Source organism: Genypterus blacodes, unplaced genomic scaffold (assembly GCF_046128005.1).
Source record: "Genypterus blacodes isolate CSIRO-AG114 ecotype Tasmania unplaced genomic scaffold, CSIRO-AGI_Gbla_v1 ptg000224l_1, whole genome shotgun sequence".
Classification (NCBI taxonomy): Eukaryota; Metazoa; Chordata; class Actinopteri; order Ophidiiformes; family Ophidiidae; genus Genypterus; species Genypterus blacodes.
The window spans coordinates 386,688-401,051 of record NW_027467022.1 but is presented as its reverse complement, the minus strand read 5'-3'; the positions used below and the strand labels follow the sequence as shown (position 1 = coordinate 401,051).

The following is a 14,364-nucleotide window of genomic DNA, read 5'->3' as shown; positions in this document are numbered from 1 at the left end:
AAACGTTTGTGTAGATGTTTGTGCTTAGTTACGTACTAATATCTCTATGTTTTTATTTCTCTCTCTCTGTCTCTCTCTGTCTCTCTCTCTCTGTCTCTCTCTCTCTCTCTCTCTCTCTCTCTCTCTCTCTCTCTCTCTCTCTCTCTCTCTCTCTCTCTCTCTCTCTCTCTCTCTCTCTCTCTCTCTCAGACTACCGAGCGTCCAAAACAGCGATGCAGTATTTGAGGAAGTCAAACCTGAGCGTCTTTCAGCTGCTGATGTTTCCCACGGCAACACAGTGCCTGGTGAGCCTCTGGTGAAAGCCCCAGCAGACTTGGAGGCCTCAGACCTGGATGATTCCTCTGCAGGTTCAGAGATGCAGAGAGCAAAGCTACAGGCCTCATCGGCCAAAAGAGGCGTTAAGTCATCAGCAGAGCGACTGAAGAGCCCGACTGCAGCGGCTGGAAGCAAAGCCAAGACCGTGGCCATGAAAGGGAAAGGCCCTGCAGAGAGCCTGAGAGTGGTAACCCCCGGAGACGTCTCCCCACAGAGGGAACACGGTGAAGAGAAGACAGCGCCGACCTCACCCACACCCAGAGACAAAGCCACGGCAGGAAGCAGCAGCGCTCCCTCAAACGTCACCAGTCCCAAATCTAAAATCCCTAAAAAGTCAACCTCAGATTCTGAGGTGAAATCACCCACAGCAGCAGATAAACATCTGGTGACAGACGCCTCTGGATCAGCAGACGCTCCCAAACTGCTGAGGCAACCGAAGTCCAAAGAGACGCTGAAATATCCAGTAGCTACATCTAAAGTTAGCAGGAAGTCCAGTTTAGAGGAAGCTAAGGGAGGGAAAGCTCAGCCAGGAGACACGAAGGCTCCGTCCAGAACATCAACCAAGCTCCTCAGAGAGAAGGGCGAGGAGAACGTCAACTCTGCTAACCTGGTGAATGGACTAGAGATGAGCCAGGAGAGTCAAACTAAAGTATCCAGTCTGACTGACAGAGAGACGGCGAATGCCAAACATCAAGCACATGTGGAGAACACGGTTTCCTCCGCAACAAAGAGCCGGCTGCCTGTTTCATCTCCTCTGAGAAAGACCTGCAGTGAAAGGGCTCAAACAAGTGGCAGCAGCATGAAGAAGCCCAGTGTGAGCGACCCAGAGGTGCCCAGAGCTCCAGAGCGGCAGGAAGAGCGACCCATCAGCAGAGTGCCGCCCTCGCCTCCTGGGAGTCCTAACAAAGGTAAGAGCAGGTGAACATGTGAGCAGCTGTGTGTGAACCTGTGGTGACCCCAGCAGACCTGAAGCTGTGGATCCAGTTTACCTTCAGCTTTAGGAGTTGTTTACGTTTTGAAGTAGTGATTATCGTCATTAACCTGTCAATCAATCATAAGTGACAGCTTTAATTGGATGTTTTTCTTATTTTGGTCGTTTCAAACTTTGTCTTCTCAACAGGAAGTGTCTCGTCTTCACCACCAAAGCACGTCTCAAAAAGGAGCATCAGCCACGAGGACAGTGAGACTCCGTCTCCCACCAAGCAGGAGAAGATCGCCTCACCGCTGGTCCCAAAGCAGACGGCTCCCAGTAAACCAAAGACTCAGCTGAGGGACTCCACCTCTACAAGCAAGCTTCCTACACGACGTCCCAGAAGTCCCACCAAGGTGAAGCCCAGGAAGCTTGAGCTTTCCCCAACCAGGACACCTGCAAGCACATCCACGTCCAAACAACAACTCCTGCTGGAGGGCTCTGATGCAGACACCACGGTCGAAGCTCCTGAACATGATGTCATCGCCAAACAAGTGAAGGAATCAAACTCTGTGTCTGCAAAAGAAGAGAAAGACCTGAAACTCACAGATGAGCAGTCCAGCTTTAAAGCAACAGAAACCGTAAGGAACAATGCAAGTGTTACAGCTGAAGACACTCCTGAAATCCAGCCGACAGCACACAGCCGTGCAGTAACTATGGCAACCACACCAATAGCACGGCCTACTGCTGAGCCTGAGCCGAGCGGTGAGGCCTTGAAAGTAGTTCCACCTCATTCACCTGTCAGTGAGTCAAACAGTGCTGCTGTGGACGGCCAAGTCAAAGTCACAGCTGAGTCTGAGCAAAAAACACAAGCAGAGGTGAAAAAGGCTGCAGTAGAGAGAATAGAGTCCATAAGTGAGCTTAAACCAGATGTCATCAGGGAGAAAAGCATTCCTGAGCTAAACCCTTCAGCCTTAGAGCACGACGTCATATCCAGTCTGAGCAAAACAGATACGTTAGCTAAACCTGCTGTGACTGACACCCTGACCCAGGCTAATCAGGAAAGTGTTACACCGGCTCATGTTTCCATGGATGCAGCCAGTCAGGGCAAATCAAAACAGGAAGAGATTAGAAACGGCTGCAAACCTCCAGGAAACAAAGAAGAGAAGAGGTTGAGTGGAAGCTCGACCTCCGCTGGCACAGCTGAGGCTAATTTGGCCAAAACAGTGCAGACGTCTTTCACAAAACAAGAGGAAAAGGAAATGAAGTTGACAAAGGCTCAATCCACAGATATAGTTGTTGAAAATGACAGATCAGATGTAGTTTTGATAAAAAACTGTGAAGTAGCGAAGAACGCCAAACAGGAGATTGAGGGGAAACCAGAACAGGCTTTGGACCTGCAGACAGAGACTGCGATTGTTACAGAATCTCCTGAGAAAGCTGAAGATCAGCTGGACAATGAACCCCTTATCCTCAAAAGTGATTTGGCAGGCGAGTCTTTCAGGCTGGAGAAAGGCGCTGAACCAAGTGTGAAGCTCAATGATGCAATAGTGGAACGCAGTGACTCAAAGACCAAAGAGCTGAAGGTCAAAGCCATTAAAGCTGAAGCAGAGGACGGACCGTCAGAACCATCAGCAGAGGCAAACAGGCTGCAGGATCCTCAGACAGTCGCTGTAAAAGATGAGAAGAAAGATGCAGATCAGCAGAGGAAAGTGTTGATTCAACAAAATGAACAGGAACCCAAAGTACTTTTGACCAAAGATGAGACCAACAGCCAAGAGAAGGAACACATCACTGTTTTCAATGAGAACCAAATGGAGTCAAACCAAGACCTCAAAGCCTTGGGACCAGAGGTGAGATCTGCCAAAGAAGCTGCGAAGTCGAAACAAGTGTCCGATCCCTCAGCAGAGGAGAAACGGCCAGAAGACCCACAGAGAGTTGTACTAAAAGCTCTGAAAGATGAGAAAAAAGAGATCAGCAAGGAGACAGAGCAAGCAGATCAGCAGATAAAGACAATAAACACACAGCAACCTAAAGAGGATCAGACCAACAGTGAGGCCACACATCAAGAGAAGAAACTCAGTGTGATTCTAAAGGAGAACCAAACTTTGCCTAAAGAACGCAAAGCTTTAAACACTGAGCTCCAGAAAACTATGGACACCAAAGAAGAGACGAAACCAAAGGATCCAAAGAATCTGACCAAGGAGATTGTAATTGAGAACTTGGACTCTAAAGTGTGTACCCAGAAGAACCTGATGTCAAAAACTGTTGGAGTCCAACAAGAGGAGGAAAAACCTGAGAGGAAGACTGATCAGTCGACAGAGTCTGAATGTCCAAAGCCAGAAGCAGGGAGGACAACAACTTTGCAGAAGACAACACAGGACATCAAGTCAGACGAATCAAGTGGAGGACAGACACTAAGGAAAGTGATCACAAAGACAGAGAAGACAAGGCAAGACACAAAGTTAGAGGACAAATCAATTGTAGGACAGAAACCAGAGCCAGTGACCACAAAGGTAGAGAAGACAACACAAGACATCAAGTTAGAAGACAAATCAATTGTAGGACAGCCACCAGAGACAGTGATCACAAAGGTAGAGAAGACAACAAAAGACACCAAGTTAGAAGACAAATCAATTGTAGGACAGACACCAGAGACAGTGAGCTCAAAGGTAGAGAAGACAACACAAGACATCAAGTTAGACAAATCAATTGTGGGACAGACACAAGAGACGGTGACCACAAAGGTAGAGAAGACATCAAAAGACACCAAGTTAGACAAATCAATTGTAGGACAGACACCAGAGACAGTGATCACAAAGGTAGAGAAGACAACACAAGACACCAAGTTAGACAAATCAATTGTAGGACAGAAACTAGAGACAGTGATCACAAAGGTAGAGAAGACAACACAAGACATCAAGTTAGAAGACAAATCAATTGTGGGACAGACACCAGAGACAGTGATCACAAAGGTAGAGAAGACAACACAAGACATCAAGTTAGAAGACAAATCAATTGTGGGACAGACACCAGAGACAGTGATCACAAAGACAGAGAAGACAACACAAGACATCAAGTTAGACAAATCAATTGTGGGACAGACACCAGAGACAGTGATCACAAAGGTAGAGAAGACAACACAAGACACCAAGTTAGAAGACAAATCAATTGTAGGACAGACACCAGAGACAGTGATCACAAAGACAGAGAAGACAAAGCAAGACACCAAGTTAGACAAATCAATTGTAGGGCAGACACCAGAGACAGTGATCACAAAGACAGATAAGACAAAGCAAGACACCAAGTTAGAAGACAAATCCATTGTAGGACAGAAACCAGAGACAGTGATCACAAAGGTAGAGAAGACAACGCAAGACATCAAGTTAGACAAATCAATTGTGGGACAGACACCCGAGACAGTGACCACAAAGACAGAGAAGACAAATCAAGACACCAAGTTAGAAGACAAATCCATTGTAGGACAGACATCAGAGACAGTGATCACAAAGGTAGAGGAGACAACACAAGACATCAAGTTAGAAGACAAATCAATTGTGGGACAGACACCAGAGACAGTGGCCACAAAGACAGAGAAGACAAAGCAAGACATCAAGTTAGACAAATTAATTGTAGGACAGACACCAGAGACAGTGATCACAAAGACAGAGAAGACAAAGCAAGACACCAAGTTAGACAAATCAATTGTAGGGCAGACACCAGAGACAGTGATCACAAAGACAGATAAGACAAAGCAAGACACCAAGTTAGAAGACAAATCCATTGTAGGACAGAAACCAGAGACAGTGATCACAAAGGTAGAGAAGACAACGCAAGACATCAAGTTAGACAAATCAATTGTGGGACAGACACCCGAGACAGTGACCACAAAGACAGAGAAGACAAATCAAGACACCAAGTTAGAAGACAAATCCATTGTAGGACAGACACCAGAGACAGTGATCACAAAGGTAGAGGAGACAACACAAGACATCAAGTTAGAAGACAAATCAATTGTGGGACAGACACCAGAGATAGTGATCACAAAGACAGAGAAGACAAAGCAAGACACCAAGTTAGACAAATTAATTGTAGGACAGACACCAGAGACAGTGATCACAAAGACAGAGAAGACAAAGCAAGACACCAAGTTAGACAAATTAATTGTAGGACAGACACCAGAGACACTGATCACAAAGGTAGAGGAGACAGCACAAGACATCAAGTTAGACAAATCAATTGTGGGACAGACACCAGAGACAGTGGCCACAAAGACAGAGAAGACAAAGCAAGACACCAAGTTAGACAAATTAATTGTAGGACAGACACCAGAGACAGTGACCACAAAGACAGAGAAGACAAAGCAAGACACCAAGTTAGAAGACATATCCATTGTAGGACAGACACCAGAGACAGTGATCACAAAGGTAGAGGAGACAGCACAAGACATCAAGTTAGACAAATTAATTGTAGGACAGACACCAGAGACAGTGATCACAAAGGTAGAGGAGACAACACAAGACATCAAGTTAGACAAATCAATTGTGGGACAGACACCAGAGACAGTGACCACAAAGACAGAGAAGACAAAGCAAGACACCAAGTTAGAAGACATATCCATTGTAGGACAGACACCAGAGACAGTGATCACAAAGGTAGAGACGTCAACGGAAGGCACCAAGGTAGAAGACAAATCAATTGTGGGACAGACACCAGAGACAGTGATCACAAAGACAGAGAAGACAACACAAGACATCAAGTTAGACAAATCAATTGTGGGACAGAAACCAGAGACAGAGACCACAGAGGTAGAGAAGAAAACACAAGACATCAAGTTAGACGAATCAATTTTAGGACAGACACCAGAGACAGTGATCACAAAGGTAGAGAAGACAACACAAGACATCAAGTTAGAAGACAAATCAATTGTGGGACAGACACCAGAGACAGTGATCACAAAGGTAGAGAAGACAACACAAGACATCAAATTAGAAGACAAATCAATTGTGGGACAGACACCAGAGACAGTGATCACAAAGACAGAGAAGACAACACAAGACATCAAGTTAGACAAATCCATTGTAGGACAGACACCAGAGACAGTGATCACAAAGGTAGAGGAGACAGCACAAGACATCAAGTTAGACAAATCAATTGTGGGACAGACACCAGAGACAGTGATCACAAAGGTAGAGACGTCAACGGAAGACACCAAGTTAGACAAATCAATTGTGGGACAAACACCAGAGACAGTGATCACAAAGGTAGAGGAGACAACACAAGACATCAAGTTAGAAGACAAATCAATTGTGGGACAGACACCAGAGATAGTGATCACAAAGACAGAGAAGACAAAGCAAGACACCAAGTTAGACAAATTAATTGTAGGACAGACACCAGAGACAGTGATCACAAAGACAGAGAAGACAAAGCAAGACACCAAGTTAGAAGACAAATCCATTGTAGGACAGAAACCAGAGACAGTGATCACAAAGGTAGAGAAGACAACGCAAGACATCAAGTTAGACAAATCAATTGTGGGACAGACACCAGAGACAATGACCACAAAGACAGAGAAGACAAAGCAAGACACCAAGTTAGAAGACAAATCCATTGTAGGACAGACACCAGAGACAGTGATCACAAAGGTAGAGGAGACAACACAAGACATCAAGTTAGAAGACAAATCAATTGTGGGACAGACACCAGAGACAGTGATCACAAAGGTAGAGACGTCAACGGAAGACACCAAGTTAGAAGACAAATCCATTGTAGGACAGACACCAGAGACAGTGATCACAAAGGTAGAGACGTCAACGGAAGACACCAAGTTAGACAAATCAATTGTGGGACAAACACCAGAGACAGTGATCACAAAGGTAGAGGAGACAACACAAGACATCAAGTTAGAAGACAAATCAATTGTGGGACAGACACCAGAGATAGTGATCACAAAGACAGAGAAGACAAAGCAAGACACCAAGTTAGACAAATTAATTGTAGGACAGACACCAGAGACAGTGATCACAAAGGTAGAGAAGACAACACAAGACATCAAGTTAGACAAATCAATTGTAGGACAGACACCAGAGACAGTGACCACAAAGACAGAAAAGACAAAGCAAGACACCAAGTTAGAAGACAATTCCATTGTAGGACAGAAACCAGAGACAGTGATCACAAAGGTAGAGAAGTCAACGGAAGACACCAAGTTATACAAATCAATTGTGGGACAGACACCAGAGACAGTGATCACAAAGACAGAGAAGACAAAGCAAGACACCAAGTTAGAAGACAAATCCATTGTAGGACAGACACCAGAGACAGTGATCACAAAGGTAGAGACGTCAACGGAAGGCACCAAGGTAGAAGACAAATCAATTGTAGGACAGAAACCAGGGACAGTAATCACAATAGTAGAGAAGACAACACAAGACACCAAGTTAGACAAATCAATTGTAGGACACAAACCAGAGACAGTTATCACAAAGGTAGAGAAGGCAACACAAGCCATCAAGTTAGAAGACAAATCCTTTGTGGGACAGACACCAGAGACAGTGATCACAAAGACAGAGAAGACAAAGCAAGACACCAAGTTAGAAGACAAATCCATTGTAGGACAGACACCAGAGACAGTGATCACAAAGACAGAGAAGACAAAGCAAGACACCAAGTTAGAAGACAAATCAATCGTAGGACAGAAACCAGGGACAGTGATCACAAAGGTAGAGAAGACATCAAAAGACACCAAGTTAGAAGACAAATCAATTGTAGGACAGAAACCAGGGACAGTAATCACAAAGGTAGAGAAGACAACAAAAGACATCAAGTTAGACAAATCAATTGTAGGACAGACACCAGAGACAGTGATCACAAAGAGAGAGAAGACAACACAAGACATCAAGTTAGAAGACAGATCAATCCGAGGACAGACACCAGAGACAGTGAGCACAAAGATTTTAGAGAAGACAACGCAAGACACAGAGATGTTTGAAAATATTAACATTCTGTCCATCAATAATTCCGTCAACAAAACTCCAAAGAGATGTAAGATCTTAGTCACAGAAGAAGAAGTAGAGATAGAAAAGAGGGCGGTGAAGCTGGAGGACCGGCTGAAGATTCCACCTCAAGGCCTTCAGCTAACGAGGGATTCCCCGTCGGGATGGTTGGACGTGGAACACGGTCAGAACCGTGGCCAGAGAAAGAACAACCGCCGAAGACTTAAGGCCACAATCAGTGCGGATGATTCCCTAGAATCTGATGATGTAAATGATTTCATTCAAAGCATTAAAGAGGGAGGCATTCCTTTCTTTCACCCTCGGAAGAAGCAGAGTCATAGGAAAACCTCACCGCCCTCTTTTGCCATGCCTGCCATCAAGGAGGATCACTTTGAGAAACCCTTTGACCCAGAGGAGTTCCAGTTTGGTTTCAGGGAATATGGGAAATGTTTACGGAATCCTTCACCAGCGATGATGATTAAAGGTCGGGACGGGAGGTCACTGGCATTTAAGACTGAAGGACAAGATGGCGTCCAACAGCAGACAAAGGCTGAAGCCGGCAAAGAAGAGGCGCAAAATAATGAAGAGGAGAATAATGTGAAGTTCACATCAAGGCTGGAAAGGATGTCCATCCTGTCCAGCTTACTCAACTCCCCTCGCTCTTCCAGAAAAGACAAAAAGGAAACCAGCCCTGCTTCAAATAGCTCTCTGTCCCCTAAACAAGAACACCCGCCCCCCTCCCTCGGGAAGCAGGGGATTGTTCCCCTGCCTCTGCATGGGCTGGGGCCAGAGAAGGGTGCCAAAGCTGTGGATGGAGGCCCGCTGGTTGGCGGTGGTATAAGTACAGGTAGTGACTCACCGCTTAGTCCCTCCTCTCCTCCTTCCCTGCCTGTGTTCTCAGAGATAAAGCTGCCAGACCACTTAGATAAATTTCAGAAGAAAGACAAGAGAGAGGCAGAAACTTCTCAGGGCTCCAAGCAGAAGTCAAAGACTAAAGTCATGAGTCAAACTCTGAGCTCTGACCTGCCTGATGTGGGCCTGAAGGCCCTGAAGGCCCCGAAGAGCCCGGCAGGACGGTCTCCACCCAGCATGAAGAAGAAGGCTCAGAATGGACTTTACCCCTCTAAAACTAAGGTAGGAATGTGAGATGTTGTGTGATTTCCTCATGGAATTGTAATTACAATTTAGAAATGCCAAAGAAATGAATTCAGCCTCTTTCTGTATCATTTCAACAAAAGAGCGATGAATTCAAAAGGCTGCAGAGGTTTAACTGTGCAGGACTTTGAGCCCGGGGTGGTTTCACAGATTGTATTGCCTCTTCAAAGCGCTGATACGTCTGTGTTTGTTACCATGGTGATGTGTGATTCATATAGTGTTCCTTTGTTCAGTGTTATTGCAAGAAAGTTATTTGCAAGTGAGGGCAAGAGAATGAGTGCAGCGTGTTGTTATTTCATCCAGGCTTTGCTCAGTGAATCTCTGGCAAGATCACATCAGCTCCTCTGTCACACGCGTCACAACAAGGTGTGTCGGGATGCAAATAGTGCAGGTCTGTGCAAGAACACGTTTGGGATCCACAGCAAGCAGAGCTGTGCTTGTTTATCCTCTCGTTCCCAATCAAGCAGGCATGAGGAGCATTCCAGTCTGGACTGTATGACATGTTGTGTACATGTGGATAGAAAAAAACATTTTAATTTGCTTTCTAGACCGAATTAGAATCTCAGGTTACTTATTAATCACTGACTCATAGTTTTGCTGACTTGACTGACTTGTGTCTTTACTGTACGTGTCACATTGTGTTCCAGGTGCCTGAAGTCAGAGGGTTCCACAAAAGGCCGGGGAAGGTTTGTGCGGCTTGTACCTAAATGTCACATCCACTGATTCAACGTTGCTGCGGCCATTTGAAATGAAAAGTGTCCGCTTCCTGTTTCAGATCGTCATACATGAGCATGCTCAGTTTGGAGGGGAAGCGTTTGAGCTGTACCATGATGTGGAGGACAGCACCGTGATGAAGCTGTCCCCCGCCATCTCCATCAGAGTCATCCGAGGATGGTAGGGATGCTCACTTAGTGTATTGAGAAGTGATCAGTCAGTAATGAAGTTTGCGGAGCGTTGGCTCTCTGTTTGGGTCGGTGGTGTTTTGCATCACATGTAGTTGTCCTCGGGTCACTTCAGTCTTGCTGTGGGTGGCTGTCTGTATGCAAATGAGCCAGAGCTCTGATTGGCTGTCTGCAAATGACTGCTGTCTGCCAGGGACGGACAGATTTGTATAATATGGCTCCTTTAACAACCAGCATGTACTCCGTGTGGTTACAGCAGTGTGTAGTTGCAGTTTTGAGCTCAATAAATAATACAAAATAATACTAAAACTAATAATAAGAATAAGAATGTCAGCGGTCAGTGATTCATTTGTCGTCGTGTTTCTGGTTTCTTTAGCTGGATCCTGTTTGAAAAGCCGGGCTTCCAGGGTCGTACCATTGCTCTGGAGGAGGGTCCCGCAGAGCAGATCATGAATATGTGGGGAGAGGAGGAGGCCCCCACCACGCTGGACCAGACGGGTCAGTCCGTCCCCACACAGCCCACAGTCATCGGCTCTGTGCGTCTGGCAGTGAGGGTGAGTCCTGTCCTTCTTCCTGTCACATGGTTTGATTGATTTGATCCCTGTGGAACTCCTAAGTATGAATCTTCCGATGTAAACGTTGTGTTGGCGTTGTGCTGCAGGACTACAGCGTTCCCCGCATCGACCTGTTTGCTGAGGTGAACGGTTTGGGCAGGATGATGTCGTTGTGTGAGGACGCGGTTGAGATCGGCTCCTACAACATGCCACAGACCACCGGCTCCCTCAGGGTCCACTCTGGAGTGTAAGCTTTACTTTACTTTCCATTTGAAAGTGTGAGTGTGATGAGTTTACATGTCAGCAGCTGGACTCACACACTTTGCTTTGCCAGATTTTCACTCAGATTCATCCGTCAGCAAACTGTAACAAGACGTTTAGCTGCAGAACGAGAACATGAACAGGTTTGAAACATTACTCCAATAGTTAGTCTCAGTCAGGCCTCAGTGTCACAGGTGCAGTGTGTGTGTGTGGGTGTGTGTGTGTGTCAGGAGGCGGTGAGCAGGTTTGAGCTTGTTACAGTGACATCAGGCTGAAGCTGATCGTTAGGAGAGTGAAAGTGATGAAAGGCTGTCACGGCCACCGTTAACACCTCAGCTGTAAACAGGATTTATGGTGGGAAATGGCTCCAGGACAATGTTCCACCCCCGACCCCCCACCTATTTATGTGTGTGTGTGTGTGTGTGTGTTTGTTTGTAGCTGGCTGCTGTACAGTGATCCTGGTTTCGGCGGTTTCGTGGCCGTGCTGGAGAAGGGGGAGTATCCCTGCCCGGAGTCCTGGGGCTTCCCTGAGGCCTTTGTGGGCTCCGTCAGGCCCCTCAGACTGGTACAGCACCTCAGATAGCAGCACACGTGTGTTCCTGTAGTCCTCCTGTGAGTGCCTGCTCTCTAATGCTTGTGTCTTCATCACAGGGAGCCATCATGGTGGAGTTTCCTCATGAAGTAAAGGTACGTTCCGTCTTATTAACTCCTGCTCTTGATAGAAACGCCTCAACACAATTGTTGCCTTGTCGTCACTTCCCGGTATTGGATCTCGTCCCGGCGTTAGGCTGAGGTAGCGGCCCAGAAAGGAAACGGCGGTAGTGAATCTCACGTATGTAATAGGCTCAGCCGGGACGTATTTCTGTACGTGTGATTTATGAGGTAGCAGGGCTCGGCTGCAGCGGGAGCTCGTGAAACCTGGCAGCTCCTTCCTGTCTGTGTACAGTACAGAGCGCCACCGGAGCGTCGGCTTGATCTGAGTCTGATGGGATCACAGCAGCAGCTTCATTCTGAACTTTAGAAGAGCATCAGCTTCAATCTCATTATACTTCTAAAATAGAGTTTAAAGATTGATCGGTTTTCTTTTCAGCTTTATTTGTTTTGTTTTGTTTATTTTACCTGTGCGTAAAAACAAAACAGTCAAGTTAACAAAGAGGAAGTTCACTTCTCTCTCTAATAAGTAAAGATCATAAATAGCTGCTTTGTAATGTCGGGGAATCATTACCTACTTTATAAACAGCGTCGCCCTAGCAACAGCAGAGTCTCTTCTTTCTTCCTGTCCACATTTTGAGGCATGAAAGACAGGGGCAGGGTTTCACCTTGGGGGCGGAGTTACACATACTACCTTTGTTTACTTAGTGAGTCACTTGTTCAATCAAACTGAATCCGCCCACTGGAGGAAGAATAAAGCTACTAACTTAGCTACTTTTTCCAGTAGCTTTTTCCAGTAGCTTGTTAGCTTCTTCTTCTCAGGAGCTTGTAGTGTAGCTCACAGCCTCCTCCTCCTCCCCCTCCTCCTCTCTCAGGCTTTACTCTACGAGAAGCCAAACTTTGAGGGCGAGTGTGTGGAGGTGGACGACGATTTGTACGACCTGATGGAAGGACAGGAGGAAGAGGAAGAGGAAACAGAGGAAACAGTGGGGAAGAAGAAGATGCCGTCCACAGTGGGGTCTCTGAAGATCCTGGGTGGCCTGTGAGTATCTCTGGCTTCATGGATTGGGGCGGGGGGGCGGGTCCCTCTGGTTGAAGACATGTGTTGGATGAGCGTCTCTCTTGTGGTCTCCCTGTAGCTGGGTGGGCTACGACCAGGCCGACTTTGAGGGCCGCCAGTACGTCCTGGAGGAGGGCGAGTACCGTCACTGCAGCGAGTGGGGGGGCTATGAGGACGGGCTGCTGTCACTCAGGCCTGTCTGCTCAGTGAGTACATCATCTACTTCCTGTTGAACCCCCTTGTTGGTGTCATCCTTTGCTGTTCCTCAGCTTTCCGCCCTTTAACCTTCTTGTTCTTCCTGAATCTTTACCTTCACCAGGATTTCATGTCGCCCCAAGTGAAACTGTTCAGCGAGCCGGACTTTGGCGAGCGAGGGCTGGACCTGGAGCTGATGGGTCCGGTCCTCACCATGGAGAACATCAACTACAGCCCCAAGACCAAGTCTGTCAACGTCCTGAGTGGAGTGTAAGTCAAAGAGTTTCTGGAGCAAACATCTGTAACACACAGGTCACGACCTCTGTGTATGTTCCTCTGTCAGTGTGTAGATGTTCTTCTTCTCTTCAGGGTCTCTAATGGACCCTTATGGATCCATGAACACGTGATAAAGCCTCTAAAAGCTCTAAGCTTAGTTAGTTAGGGTTCATTCAACCAACCTCTGAATGCTCCACCCTGATAGGGTTTCGGGTGTGTCCACCTCATCTCAGCAGACAGGCAGGCAGACATGACTAAGTGTCTAAACTACGCCTATGTCAATGTACACACACACACACACATGGGACTGGCCTGCAAGTTGACTGCTTGTGTTTGACAAAGGATGAAAATAAGCCTCAGTGTCTCAAGGGCGAAGATTTTTCTAGATAAGATCAGAATTCCTTCTGAACAACAAAGCCAACGCCTCCGCCAAAGCCAAACATCACAGAACAGCCCGAACCTGCATGTCTGTGTACACCTGACCTTTAGGATCTGCCCCCCCCCCCCCCTTCTCCCCCCTCCCCTCCCTATCTGAACACACACCTCTGACCACCATCTGTGAGCCAAAGCCAGTGAGCTGTTCTGTGCTCGGTCTCTGCTACCCTCTAGTGGTCAGGTTGTGTTAACACAGGTCAAGTAGCAGAGCTTTACTCTCTTTAAAACTACGATGTGGATCCACCTCAAACTCTGCTCCAGTCTTGATTTGCTCACAACTCACCTCTCCACAAAATACTTTATATATATTGATATGAATAGAATCGGTGGATGAGCCTCAGAGTTCTCCCAGTCAAAGCCACACACACACAAACACACGAGCAACAAAGGCAGCAGGACTAAATGTGGAACAATGAGAGTTTCAGTGATTTATCTATCGTTGAGTAATGAAGCTTCTATGGTTTATTGTTGCCTTTGTTGCGTAACGTTGTGTGTTTGCATTGTGGCCGCCTCACCTGTGAAATGATTTTCCAGCCGTTCACAGGCGTGGACTTCCTGTTTGGTTTGCAGGAGGGAAGACAGCGACTCAGTGATTTAAGCAGAGAGGCACGCTGACTGATGAAGGCTCCTCAGGTTTACTGTGACACAACAG

The 14,364-nt window shown here is 46.6% G+C and overlaps 1 protein-coding gene across 4 annotated transcripts in view; it reads left to right on the top strand.

The window, feature by feature from the left end:
- Positions 1 to 14,364, top strand: part of crybg1a (crystallin beta-gamma domain containing 1a) — a 34,479-nt gene that overhangs the window by 16,278 nt on the left and 3,837 nt on the right. The window contains exons 4-15 of one of the 4 annotated variants that reach the window (XM_076170573.1): positions 190 to 1,223; positions 1,436 to 6,951; positions 7,258 to 9,357; positions 10,026 to 10,064; positions 10,154 to 10,272; positions 10,657 to 10,834; positions 10,942 to 11,081; positions 11,534 to 11,660; positions 11,747 to 11,782; positions 12,622 to 12,788; positions 12,886 to 13,012; positions 13,126 to 13,271. In XM_076170573.1, the coding sequence (XP_076026688.1) occupies positions 190 to 1,223; positions 1,436 to 6,951; positions 7,258 to 9,357; positions 10,026 to 10,064; positions 10,154 to 10,272; positions 10,657 to 10,834; positions 10,942 to 11,081; positions 11,534 to 11,660; positions 11,747 to 11,782; positions 12,622 to 12,788; positions 12,886 to 13,012; positions 13,126 to 13,271 (9,729 nt within the window). Of the gene's footprint in view, positions 1 to 189; positions 1,224 to 1,435; positions 9,358 to 10,025; positions 10,065 to 10,153; positions 10,273 to 10,656; positions 10,835 to 10,941; positions 11,082 to 11,533; positions 11,661 to 11,746; positions 11,783 to 12,621; positions 12,789 to 12,885; positions 13,013 to 13,125; positions 13,272 to 14,364 lie in introns of all 4 variants that reach the window. The other 3 variants (XM_076170571.1, XM_076170572.1, XM_076170570.1) reach the window with 3 other exon arrangements.